General features: G+C 42.1%; 1 protein-coding gene across 2 annotated transcripts in view; it reads left to right on the top strand.

Moving 5' to 3' along the window:
• The window catches only part of OGA (O-GlcNAcase), a 39,762-nt gene extending 29,609 nt beyond the window's left edge, over window positions 1–10,153 (top strand). For both annotated transcript variants that reach the window (XM_077349480.1, XM_077349481.1), the window contains exons 14-16: window positions 1,273–1,465; window positions 6,496–6,655; window positions 7,999–10,153. In XM_077349480.1, coding sequence (XP_077205595.1) covers window positions 1,273–1,465; window positions 6,496–6,655; window positions 7,999–8,135 — 490 coding nt within the window. In that variant the 3' untranslated portion in view covers window positions 8,136–10,153. The remainder of the gene's footprint in view (window positions 1–1,272; window positions 1,466–6,495; window positions 6,656–7,998) is intronic.
• Window positions 10,154–13,215: the final 3,062 nt, after the last annotated feature.

Here is a 13,215-nt window from a genome sequence, read left to right on the forward strand (position 1 = left end):
GTCAAGTCTGTGATCGACCAGGAATCTTTGTATTTTTATAGGTAACATATGAGTAGGTATGCAGAATTTTCTTCGGGTTTTTAGAGAACCAGCTTGGTGTAGTGGTTGGGAGCGCAGACTTCTGATCTGGTGAGCCGGGTTTGATTCCCCCACTCCTCCACATGAGGCCAACTGGGTGACGTTGGGCTCACCACAGCACTGATAAAGCTGTTCTGACCGAGCAGTAATATCAGGGCTCTCTCAGCCTCACCTACCTCACAGGATGTCTGTTGTGGGGAGAGGAAAGGGGAGGCCATTGTAAACTCCTTTGAGACTCCTGGAAAACATTCAAACCTACAACTCCATACAATAAGATTATCAAATCATAAATACACAGATGGCGGTAAAACCCAGCAGTTACCCTTTATTTCAGAAAAGTGGCATCTAAGAACCAACCTTCTTCTAATTTGCAGGGATAATTCATGCATTTCCCCTGAAATTACTACTGTAGCTCTATTGTAAGGTTTGACATAGGACTGATGTCAGAGACCGTCTGTGTCTTTCTTCAGTGATGGCAATGATACAACTATAATTTCTTCATTCATACTCCAGAAACTGTTATCTTTCCTGATATTCCTTCAAACATTTCATTTCTGTGGATGTTCAGTTGCAGATATAGCACTATTATGGACTGATCTTTAGACTATATGTTAGCATTTGTTCTTTCCTTTTGCTCCCAATTAAAGCTTACCAATTCTCTTGATCAGAATCTTTTCCTTTCAGTTTGCAACTAAAGATCACTGCCTATGTCCTGGCAGTCTGGAATAATTAATAGGAAGACTGCCCTGCTAACTCTTGTTTGTCTCTTTTGTCAGAATATCTCTGCAAGAATAACCTCAAGTCCTTTCACTGTAAGCTTGGTAGTTCTCTGCAATCACCTCCTGTTGTTTCCAGCATCTGTCTAAAGTTCTTAATTCTACTTTCCTCTAGCCTTCCTATTTCCTGCACTCTGTGTTCTTTGCCGCTTATTAGCTATATGTAGCAGCTAAATCGCAGGCGTTTATGCTTGAAATTATACTAGTAATCTGTTCTTAAGAATATGTATCTTAAATATGCAGAGGTTGCAATTATCTGACATCGCCCATGGTTTCTTCCTCCCTTACAACATTTTGGTGGCTTAAATGTTTTGTAGATATTTTCACTGGGTTTCCTTCAGTTATTTAATGTAATCTGTTTGCTTTTGATTTTGCTTTCTGTGGGTTTAACTGAATATTTCTTGTCTTCTTATTTCAGATTGGTAGGTGGTTTGCTGTCCCTCAGCCCGGATTACTGCTTTGTCCTGGAGGATGAAGGTGGCATATGTGGATATGCACTGGGAACTGTTGATGTAACTCCTTTCATTAAGAAATGCAAAATGGCCTGGATTCCTTTCATGCAGGAGAAATATAGCAAGCCAAGCGGTGACAAGGAACTATCAGAGGCAGAGGTTAGATACATATGCTTGAGTTGTTAAAGTATTGTGTGTCTGTATATCTAGGTTTTTCTCCTGACTAAAGGTATGGCAAGAACAATTTCAATAGTAAAACCTCAGGTACAACATTTATAGGATGCAGACCAAGAAGTCTGTAGAACTAGTTTTCCTCTGGAGATCTCAGTCCACCATGATCTGTGAATGTAGGGTTTGGGTTAAATGTGTTAAATAAATGTCCTCTTTATGAAATTGAGTATAATTGCATGTTATTGTATTGGACAATTCACTTACATGTACTACAATCAAGGCTGATCCTTAACTGTATATTGTTATGGTTAGTCAATAAATTATAGAATTTGGCTTCCATATAGAATTCAGCACATTACAATCTCCCTCTCCCTAAAACTTTAATTTACACTGACTAACTCATTTGTGCTAATAGCTTCAAAATGTTGAAGGGTTTCTGCAAAATATCTAGGAATGATGTTCTCAGAAAGAAGAGGCTAGATGAAATCTCCTATTTCCTGGTCTATTCTTGGACCCCAAGCCCAACTCTCAGAGTGATTAATCACAGATTGATTAAAATGTGGAATTCGCTGCCAGAGGCTGTAGTGAGGATCACAGGAATAAACAGCTTTAAAGGGGAGTAGATAGGCTTATCTTCCATAAATTTATCAGTGGCTACTAGCCATGGTGACTGAGGGGAGCCTCCACATTCAAAGGCACTAATCCACCGAATCCCAGAACCCAGAGCCAACATCGGGAATGCCTCAACCTTTGTACCTTGTTAGCTGTCCTGTGAAGACAGACTGCTGGACTTGATTGACCATTAATCTGATCCAGCAGAGCTCTTACATTCATCCTGTCAAGAGGCTCCTTCTCTGCCTGTGCGTCAGGGACAGGCACCATGTTTATTAGCTTTCTCTAGGCAAGGCTGCTAGTCTTGAAAATTTGTATTCTCCCCCACCCCCTCCCGCCTTGCTTGCAGTGCAAAATACTCTCTTTAAATACTGTTGCTTGGAGTCCCCTGTTCCCCAAGGAGCAGCACTGGGCTTCAGGAGCTGGGAGAAAAGAAGAAGTCACATTCTGTAGTAAAAAATCCTTCTTCCCAGGGAAACAATGCAGATAATGTCTCACTGAAAGGTGCTGTTTGCTGGGTCCTGGTCAGAACATGTGGACAAGGTATTGGCAGTAGAGCGGAAGGCAGCAGCACATCTCCAGCATGAAGTAGTTAAGAGTGGTGGCCTCTAATCTGGAGAACTGAGTTTGATTCCTTACTCTCCCACTTGAAGCCAGCTGGGTGACGAATCAATCACAGCTCTCTCAACATCACCAACCTAATAGTGTGTCTGTTGTGAGAAAGAAGGTGATTGCAAGTGCTTTGAGACTCCCATCAGGCAATGAAAATCAGAGTACAAAAAAACAGCTATTCTTCATCTTTGTGGTTTCTGTGCAGTTCCACATGGGTGTTCATCTTTGCTGGCCTGCCATGGAGAAGAGCTAGCAAGCTTAAAACAAGTTTCAAGAAGCACCCAAGAGGGAGTACTCTTCTCACAGAGGGTGACTTTCCAGTCCAAAGTCACATGATTTGGGAAGGATTTGCACTCTTTCTTCACTTCTCTCTTTGTTGCCACTGAAAGAGGACTTCAGCAAACTGAAGCAGGATATTTACCTCAGATTCAGATTGAAAAATGAATGACTTTTAATTCTCATACTATTGGCCACTGTTGTGAGGACATGGCCTTGTTTAAATAAAGTCTGAATAAAGGGGGTGAAAATGGCCCCATATGGAGAGCTCTGAGTCTGTCACCTCTGTTCTGACAGAAAACCTCATCGATACTTCAACCTTGCTGCCAAACCACCCCAGAAATCCAGGGAAGGAAGAGCAGTTCATCTGGAAACTCTCTGGGAAATGGCCTCAGCGCCTCAAATCCACAAGGAGAGAGGCCAAGTGACTGATTTTTGGGCCAGAAGCCACCTCGGTGAGCTCAGTGTCAGTCCCGGTGGTGCCTAATCAGAGGCGGAATCTGCCCCATCTAGGGCCACACCTAGCTCACTGGTTGAAGGAGAAGGAAGAAGTCGTTTATCATTCTCATTTAGAGGCAATTTGTCTCCTAGATGCCAGCAGGCATTATCTCCTTGATGTTGAGATCTGCTGGTGTCTGCTGACTCGATCAACGCTGGTAATCCAAGGAGTGCCCAGCACCAAGAGTCCTTGGTCATGTAAGTCAGGATTGCATGCAGTGCTAAATATCATCATTTGGTGTTGAAAGACACCATCAAAGTGTCACCAGGCGTTGGCATCATTGTGCCTCACTGCCAGGTGTCACCACAGGGCATGAGGAAATTCAAGGGCTAAATTTAGCATCCCAAAGCCAACTCCATTATTTTAGATGTACAACCAGCAATGGCTCGATCTGTTTGTCATTTCCCCCACCCCCCTTTTGAAATGGAGGGAAGAAAAATATATTTTATGGCACATAAGATCTGCTCATTAGGTGCCGTAGGTATAAGAGCTGTGAACTGCAAGTCAATAATGAACATGTATCATTTGAAACAAGATGTCATCTGTCATTGATGCCTTCCTGAGCAAAGGCCATAGTGACTGTATGGCTCAGTTGGGGAAAGTGGCAATTGAATGCATCAAGCAGAAGGCAAAATCCCACAATACAGCAAAGCCAGCCAATATTGTAATGCTACATCATTCTTGGTTAATCACTTCCCATAGTGCCCAGAACCTGTGGTTCTCCCTTTTGAGTGTAAGCTGTTATTTAGTGCTCAGGCATTTGAGATGCTTGGGCTCATTGAGATATCCAGACTGACAGCCAAAAAATTGGCAATGGCAAGTATGCAGGTTCCGCATAGTCAGGATCTTTTGGTATCCTGACCAGATCTACCAACCAATCCCACCCACTCAAAGGCAACTGTACAGAGGGTAAGGGGAAGCTAGGAATGAAAATCCCACTTAATCCCCAAGGAATCTGCAGCCCCAGTATGGGGGGTCTGTTGTATATTTCCTGGAAATTTATCCTATTGTTCCCATGCTTGGGAAATGGTAATAATAACAATAATCTATATTTTTGTATTTGTATATTGATGATGTAGAGCACTTGGTGTAGCCTCCGTTTGGTCATTTACTATTCCTGATCACTGAATTGGCAGCCACTCTCAAAGACAGTGTTGCTGTATACCCCCCCCCCCCCCCGAAGTCTTCTGCTCAGAAGCAGAGAGGGCTCTGCATGCAGGAGATGTTATCAGGGCCCAATTTTTTAGTTTCATGGAACAGTCTAATCCAGGCAATATAGGAATCCTTAATCGCCTTATTGACCCAGGAAAAGGTAGACAGGCCTCAGTACAGGCATTATCATGTTGAATGATGCTGTCCATTAAACTGATTTAATCTCTGAGGTAGATGGCCCTATAGTTACATCTCTGCATAGTTACACAACTCACACCCTCTTCCACAGTGAGCAAATCTTACTATTCTCTCACATGGGACTACACAGAAATCACGAAGATGAAACATGGTTGCAGTTACCTGTAATTGCTGCTCATCAAGTGGTCTTCTGTGCAGTCACACAACCCTCCCTCTTCCCCATTGTGTCCCACTAATGATAGATTGGCAAGAAGGAGAACTGAGGGGACTTTGGGCAGGGGGGGGTGAGCACTCTTGAGAGCCTCTAGAAACTCTTCTCCATGGCAGACCTGTAAAGACACAGACCCATGTGTGATTGCACAGAAGACCACTCAATGAGCAGCAGTTACAGGTAAGTCTAGATATTCTGCAGCCTGGGGCTGTCATTCATTGGGCAGAGTCATGATGTGTTATGGGCATTGGAAGTCTTGGGCCAACTGGTTCTGCACAATTCCCAGCAGGCTCCAGTTTGTAAAATCCATGTCAGTAGCTTTCTTTCCTCTTTTCTGAGGCTTAGCAAGAGTTACTGATGGGTCCCAATGTTCTGCTTCATTGTTGTTCTTTACCTCTTCTTCATATGAGCTTTTGTTCTGGGCCTGTCTTTCTCTTTGGGTTGTGAGAGTGTAAATTGGTTTCTGATTCCTGATGAAGAAAAAGTAATGGTCCCTCAGCAGAACTCTTTCTATCCTTAAAAGCCCGCTCCTGGGTCCCAGCCATAGTCCTCTCCTAACCCTCCATCAGCCAAGAGGAAATTGATCCCCAGGAAAATCGTACATCTCAGAGTCCTGCATTGGACTCTGCCAGCATCAGCAGTTCTGTGACACACACTGTCCTATCCTCCAGTGACCCTGGCCATATCTTGGGCCTGCCACAAGCCCAGTTGCTGTGCTCAAGAACACGAGTTACGTGTCATTGTTCGACACATGTGCTGTGGGTTGCTGACTACTGTCACAAAACCTGCCTTTCTACATTGTGAGCATCTTTCATGTGGATATAATAAAGATTTTTAGTAGCAGCATTTGAGGTTTTCAAAGATAATGGCCTTCAGTTTTAATCAGTTTTAATCCGCCTTAACAGGTATACTTGTCAGACAGAGATAAAGAGGTGGGGCTGCTCTATCAGGTGAAGTTCATAGATTTTATTGCATTTGACTGGTTTAGTCTCATGTTTGGGCATTGATGTGAAAATCTAATCATGTAATTAAAGGAATCCCCTGTGCAAGCACCGAATCATGTCTGACCCTCGGGGTGATGCCCTCTAGTGTTTTCTTGGCAGACTCTGTACAGGTTGGTTTGCCATTCCCTTCCCCAGTCATTACCGTTTTATCCCCCAGTAGCAAGCTGGGTACTCATTTTACCGACCTCGGAAGGATGGAAGGCTGAGTCAACCTTGAGCCGGCTGCTGGGATCGAACTGCCAGCCTCATGGTCAGAGCTTCAGACAGCATGTTGGCTGCCTTACCACCCTGTGCCACAAGAGGCTCTATCATGTAATTAGTGTAGCCCAAATTCATTCAAATGATCCTCTACAACTGCATAGCATGTTTCCAGCATGATCGCCTTTATGATACAGAATGATGGTTATGATACAATTATGCCACTGAAAGGTTGTTGCTATTGTGTATATTCTAGAAAATTATGTTGAGTTTCCATGAGGAGCAAGAAGTGCTTCCAGAAACATTCCTTGCTAACTTCCCATCATTGATAAAGATTGACATCCATAAAAAGGTGACTGATCCAAGTGTAGCTAAAAGCATGATGGCCTGCCTACTCTCCTCCCTCAAGGCTAATGGTGAGTGTCTGACATGTAACAGTCCTAGCTGTTGGGGTGTTAGAAGCAATTACAGCATTCTATATCTTGGGGCAGACTTCAGTTCCACCCCTGAACAGTATAGCTGAAAGTTTCAGATAATTGTGTGAGAAGGATGATTGAAATCTGCTCCTGCATTTCAGCAAACATTTACATGCCTTCCATTTGTCAGAAGATCACTAGGAAAGGGCCACTTTATTGATGGCATTATTGCCAAGGAAGCCCAGTGTGTTCTAATCCTTTTTGTTCCACGGAAAATCCAATCCTACTATTTCCAGTGTGAGAGCCTTTGGTTTTTCAAGCACGCATGGTGGTACGGATATGTACTTACCAGGATAGCAAACATACAAGTTGGGATCTTCCAAATTAAAAATGAATTCCTGATAACAGATCTTGGAGAAAATATTTCCTTTGGAAGGTGAACTGTATGGAATTATAACTTGTTGAAATCCTTCCTCTCGCCAAACCCCAGATCCTATACCTAAATTTTCCAGGAATATCCTAACTTGGAGTTTGCAATCCTGTATGTACTTGGTATGTTTGTTGGTCAGTTTGTATATCTGGTTTTGAATAGCTACAAGAATCATTTGGGTTTAGTAAACAGGTATTTTAGAAATAATAGCAATGTTTGTGTGCATCATGCTCCTGAATCAGAAGCAGTCAACATAATTCAAAGCTGATTCATTATAGCCCATCACAAGTACAGTTGGATTAACCGTGCATTATCCGTACATGGTTACTGCTATGAGTATGTAGATGCAACAATAGTGATAACTATTTACTAGGAAGTTTCTGCAGAAAATGGGAATATTTGCAGCATTTGTTTATTTCCTGTTGCTGGGGCTACAATAATCTCTGATGTGCCCCTCCCTATATGGCTGAAAAAGGCTGGCATCTGCAGTTAAATCTGGGAGACAGAACACCAAGCAGCTAGTGCTTAATGCCCAAATGGACTTCGGTTTCCTCTGCCTCTTGCCACATGGCTATCCTCTTTGGAACTGATAGGATGACCTCTATTTTGGGATTATGCCTAATAATTCCTCGTCGGAGTGATAATTGATTTTCCTTAAGTATCTGAAATGTTGGGCCTTCTTCATTGCAGCATAATGGGCTTGAAGATCAGTGGCAGTGGGTACTGACTGGTATGAGATTGAAGTACCCTCCGAGGGAGAGGTCATTGACGAGTTGTAAATACTCCAGCCCCAAATGAACTTCTAATGAGACTAGAAAGGTTACAGAAATCTGTGCACAGTTTCAACTTATTTATAGTAACTTCTCTCTCCTTTCTCCTATTCCCCCAAATACTACTTTTCTTTGTTCTTCAGGCTCTCGTGGAGCTTTCTGTGAAGTGAGACCAGATGATAAAAGAATTCTGGAATTTTATAGCAAGCTTGGATGCTTTGAAATAGCAAAGATGGAAGGATTTCCTAAAGATGCCATTATCCTTGGAAGAAGTTTGTAAGGAGCTTGGTCAATGTGTATTTGGTTCTTTAGATTCCTAACTGCTGGAGAGTGGTGAGCTTGAGTTTTACCTTATTGTCTGTCCATACAAAGGCAGCGGTCAGCTGGCCTGACGGCTTTGTAAAAATTCACCCATTACCTCTCCAAGATGCTGCTGAAAACACTGTTTGGAAAACAGATACTGGTCATCTTCATTTCCTGGTCTTAAGCAGAGTGCCAAGGAATACTGCATATGATGTTGCCTTGGGGAAGAGACCCACAAATTCCTTAAAAGTACTGATGGCAGTTCCATGCATCTACCTATGTAGGCAGCTGAATGGCTGTCCTACGCAGAAAGTCTGAACGTGAAATGTCCCTTCTCCCAAGTTGTAAATGGAGTGAGAAAGGTGCAAGTGGGAGTCATCCTGTGAGAAGAAAGGAAGGTGGCTGTGTCAGTCAACAAGTGAAAGATTAATATTGACAGCTTTGGGTTTTGTCTTCTGTCCTGCTTGCTGATAGGGGAGGAATGGCCATTGCCTCTAAAGAATATTTGCTAAGCTTCATAAGGATAAACTCTGCATTTGTCTGTGGAGAAGTCACTCAGTGGCAGAAGTGTAAATTTCAGTATGTAAATATATATAAACTGTATGCTGACACTTTGTGTTTAATTGTTTTGTAATTCTCTTGCTTTTCAAAGCAAAGTGATGTTGTTCCAAGACAGCACTTTTGAATAATGTCAAACCACAAGAGAGGCTGAAGCCAATTCCACTACTGGCCTTTTCTGCTGTGCCTCATGCTCTTCAGTAGAAATATCATGGTGTGGGGGGGGGGGGGAGGAGAGAATGCTGGTCTAGAAAGGTCATTCCTTTAGAAAACAAGTTGTCTAAAGGTTCAGTAGATGCTGCCGCCTGCGCCTGCTAGAGAAACGCTAGCTGGAGAGTGATCTGGTGAAATCAGTACTGCGACAGCCAGCCATTTGCCCACCCGGACTGTGTGAAACAGCTGTATGCTGTGATTTACAGCTTCTATCCTGAGTGATTCTGTCAGTCTGCATAAATCAGGGTCTTCAAGTCATGCACGTTTGTGTCAGACTTCTATGTGGACAAAAAGCACATTTTACACATTATTTAAGTAGTTGCCTAATTTTAATATACCACCTGTTTCCAGTGTTTGAGGTTTTTACCAAAATCCAACAGGTGGTATCTGCATGGCTAGGAATTGTAGTAGGGAGGTAGCTGCCCCTCTTGGGGGAGTTGCTGCTGTTCCATTGAATGCCTTGTTCCCAGGAGGCAGTCAGCCAACATCACACCTCATTTCTCTCATCTGCTACAATCCATTATTTTGGTTTCTTTTGCAAATATGCCCTTTGGGAAAAGATGGAGTAAGCTGATCTTCACTTTTCTAAAAGCTCTATCTACAGAAGTTTTCTACACCTTTTCTAATGGTATTCGACTAATGTGGTTCGAAGTCTTTACCAGATGCTAATGATTGGACTTGGTTGCTGTTACTTGCAGGTTTTTGATTTTTCACTATGTGAACAGTTTTAATATCAAAATATTGAAGCTGCAGCAAGAACATTTCACTTGGGGAACAAGGCACGGAGCTATGATAGATCTTGTGTAATTCCAAGCTGGCTGTCATTAGTTCTGAATGGCTTTGAGTATATGCTGAGCAGCTAGCCACTTGGTTTAGTTTTTAATTAGATGCCAGAGAGAACATAATCTGGATTTATGGCATTACATATTTGTGTGTGGGGGGAGATTTTTTTATACAGTTATCACAATCTCTCTCTGTACGAATTTATCACTGTTAAACTAATTGTGTTGATAGGCTTGAAAGTCTGGGTCAGTCCCTTGCTCTGGGGATGTAAAGCAATGCACTGACACAACTTTTGTGGCTGTCATTTTTCATTGCATACACAGTTGGAATGCCACTTTCAGGACTGTCTGTAGATCGACTGTATCTGTAGCAGAACGGACTGTGTAAAACTGTATTTGAAGACCATGTGAAAAATAGAATAAATTGCAAAGTGAATGTAAAGGCATGTCTTTGTATTTCTGAATTAGGAAAATGGGTAGAAAAAATGCATGTTGTACTCCTGCTGATTTTGCTCTATTGCAAAAGTTGGGTAGGATTTGAAGACTCCAGAGTATGCATGTTATAATGCTAGGGTCCATATAGTCACTATGGATTCTCTCAGGATCCTTCGATAGCGGGCATATTGAAAAAAATATCTACCTTAGGGGGTAACTGGAGTTTCTGTCTCCAGAATACACTGCTCTGATGTTGATGTGGTTGAGATTACATTAGTTATGGGCACTGAGGATTTTTCCTGGTTAACTGAGCGCAGCAAGGTTTTATATGCCCCATCTACTGACAATGAGAACACTTTTTTCTCCTCAGCAATCCCTCTGAACTTTAGCTACTTTTCCAGGCTGTTAATCTTTGAACCATCTATATTTGCAAGGTATCACTTGATAGAATGGTTACAGCCCAATTATGTTAATTACATCTTTCCTATTAGACTTGCTTCTTTCCAACCAATTTAACACATGGTCATGGATATGTGTCCTCATGCTTCTTTTTTAGACCTCATGGTTTTTTCCTGCTATTCTTTCTTAGCACTTAAGACAAATTTCTGCTTGTTTTCTTTAAGCAATTAATTGTCTTGAGACTCCTGCAGTCTCGGATCTGAATATATGTCCTCTAAGTCTGCACAAATTTTGGATGTTATGTATATCATTCTACCTTCATCAGCTGCTTTCAAGTCTTTACAGGCCTTAACAAAACTAATGAAGGAATGTACATGACTCCCTGAGTATCTGGGGGAATTTTGCATGCTTCCTGACAGGAGAGCCCTTCCACGTTATCCTGCTGTTCCACTGCAGTTTTTTGCCTCCCAACAAGGCGGCAGGAAAGCCAGAAGCGTGGACAACCTGAAGTTTTCCCCCAGGTCCTGGAATTTTCAGTCAATGCAAGCCACCAATGCCTTTGCAGCGGTGATTTAGGGGACTCAAACTTCTGCCCCCCCCCCCCAAGCCCTGAATGTATTATTTTTTTAAATACACTTCTGCATTGCCACAGGGATAGGACACATCAGTAAAACAGTTTTTAAAGAAAACTTACATTTCCACATTGCTATGGGATCATGCCACTACAATAAAACATTTCTTTAGATTTCTTTTTGGGATTCTTTGTATAATAGTCTCTCTTTATGTTCAGGTAGATTTGTGATAGGCTGGCCAGGGTAACTGGACCCCAATGGTTGTGTGTTCACAATAATGATTTAAAACACAGAGCATAGATGCTAAGCTAAGGGCTGCATCATCATACACACACACCCTTTCCCCATTCATACCCCACTGCCAGAAAACACAAACAGGAATGTGTTTTGGATTGGGTTGCTGCCTGATCCCAATATTACTGTGCACATTGAAGAGAACATTTTATTTGAACTGAGGGCACAAATTTCCCTCATTGTGTGGCAAAAAGGATGAAAACCCACTGGAGAGTTATAGGTTGCTGCCAACGTCATGAGGAAGCAGCATTAAAACCTGCGAGAGACCAGGCAGGGGCAAATTCCTTGAGCGGAAATGGTCCTGCTCTTAACTGAAGTTCCCTCTCTTCAGCTTCTATAATTCTGTCATTGATCTCTCTGCTTTTTGTTTTTAATTGTCTTTTATTAGAATTTATGATATAATGCAGAAAAGATAGAAAATAGATAACCTATATCTATCATAATATATATAAAATAATACCGTTTCCCAAGTTTCTTCTTGTTGAGAAAATTACATAATAGTGCCATTCTTCTTGAAATTCTTGAGTTGTTCTTTTGTTGACTTTGTTGGTTCGCTTAGCCATCGTTGCATGTTCTGCCAATTTGTCCAGCCAAGCTGATACTGTAGAGTTTGTTGCGTCTTTCCATCCCTTAGCTAGAGTGATTCTTGCTGCTGTCATAGCATGGAAAAAGAATACCTGCACTTCACGAGGTAGGTTCTCTGAGCTCTCTGCTCTTTGAAGTCCTACAGAATTTAAAGTGGCACGTACAGCATGAAGAACAGAAAAATTAGCTGCTGATCTATGAATGGTACTCATGTCCTGTTTAAACACAAACTGAGCAATATGTGGTGTATAAATCAAAAGGATCAAGAGACCCAGAATGTAGAAGAAGAAGAAGAGTTGGTTCTTATATGCCGCTTTTCCCTACCCGAAGGAGGCTCAGAGTGGCTTACAGTCGCCTTTCCCATTCCTCTCCCCACAACAGACACCCTGTGGGGTGGGTGAGGCTGAGAGAGCACTGATATCACTGCCCAGTCAGAACAGTTTTATCAGTGCCGTGGCGAGCCCAAGGTCACCCAGCTGGTTGCATGTGGCAGAGCGCAGTATCGAACCTGGCATGCCAGATTAGAAGTCTACACTCTTAACCACCTGTAACTGATCAATGATCTTAATAACCTTTTAGGCTACAGTTTTTCTCATTGCTGTGTCAATGCAAGAATACCAGTGCAGTAACTTGACAAGAGAAAAACTTGTAGTAGTAACTGAACACTTACTTCTAATGTAGACTTTGATGTCTGAGGAAGGGTATTTTGGCAGAGGTATTGACTCTGAAGGGAACTGCAGCTGCCCATAGATTTGTATACCATGACTCTGCCTAGCACATTTTAGCCCATAGCACTATTTCAGATGTATTATCTTTATATGCTTCATGTTTATGTATGTATGTGCATGTTATCACAACAGTGACCCAGGGTCCTCTTTGAAAATCTTAATGTTGGACTTTCTAGTACTAAAAAGTAATTTATAGGCAGCTGGTAGTAGAAGAAAAATGGTCTTCTGAAAAAGTCACTCTTGTTTCTTGCCTTGAGGAATAATTCTGTTTCAAGTTTCTTACTGAGCAGCAAAGGAACTGAAGCTTATAGTGGTATTTAATCAAGGAAGTCTTCTGTGAACCTGTTTTATTTTGTGTTCAAGAGAACCTTCTGCAAATGTCTTGCAGAGAAAGCAATAGCGAGGAAAGTCAGATAAATGTTTGAAAGTAATGATATGGGAATGTAGTACAACAGCTGTATTGTATAGTGTCTTTCCACAACGCTCAAAGG

The sequence above is a fragment of the Paroedura picta genome, chromosome 8, assembly GCF_049243985.1.
Source record: "Paroedura picta isolate Pp20150507F chromosome 8, Ppicta_v3.0, whole genome shotgun sequence".
Classification (NCBI taxonomy): domain Eukaryota; kingdom Metazoa; phylum Chordata; class Lepidosauria; order Squamata; family Gekkonidae; genus Paroedura; species Paroedura picta.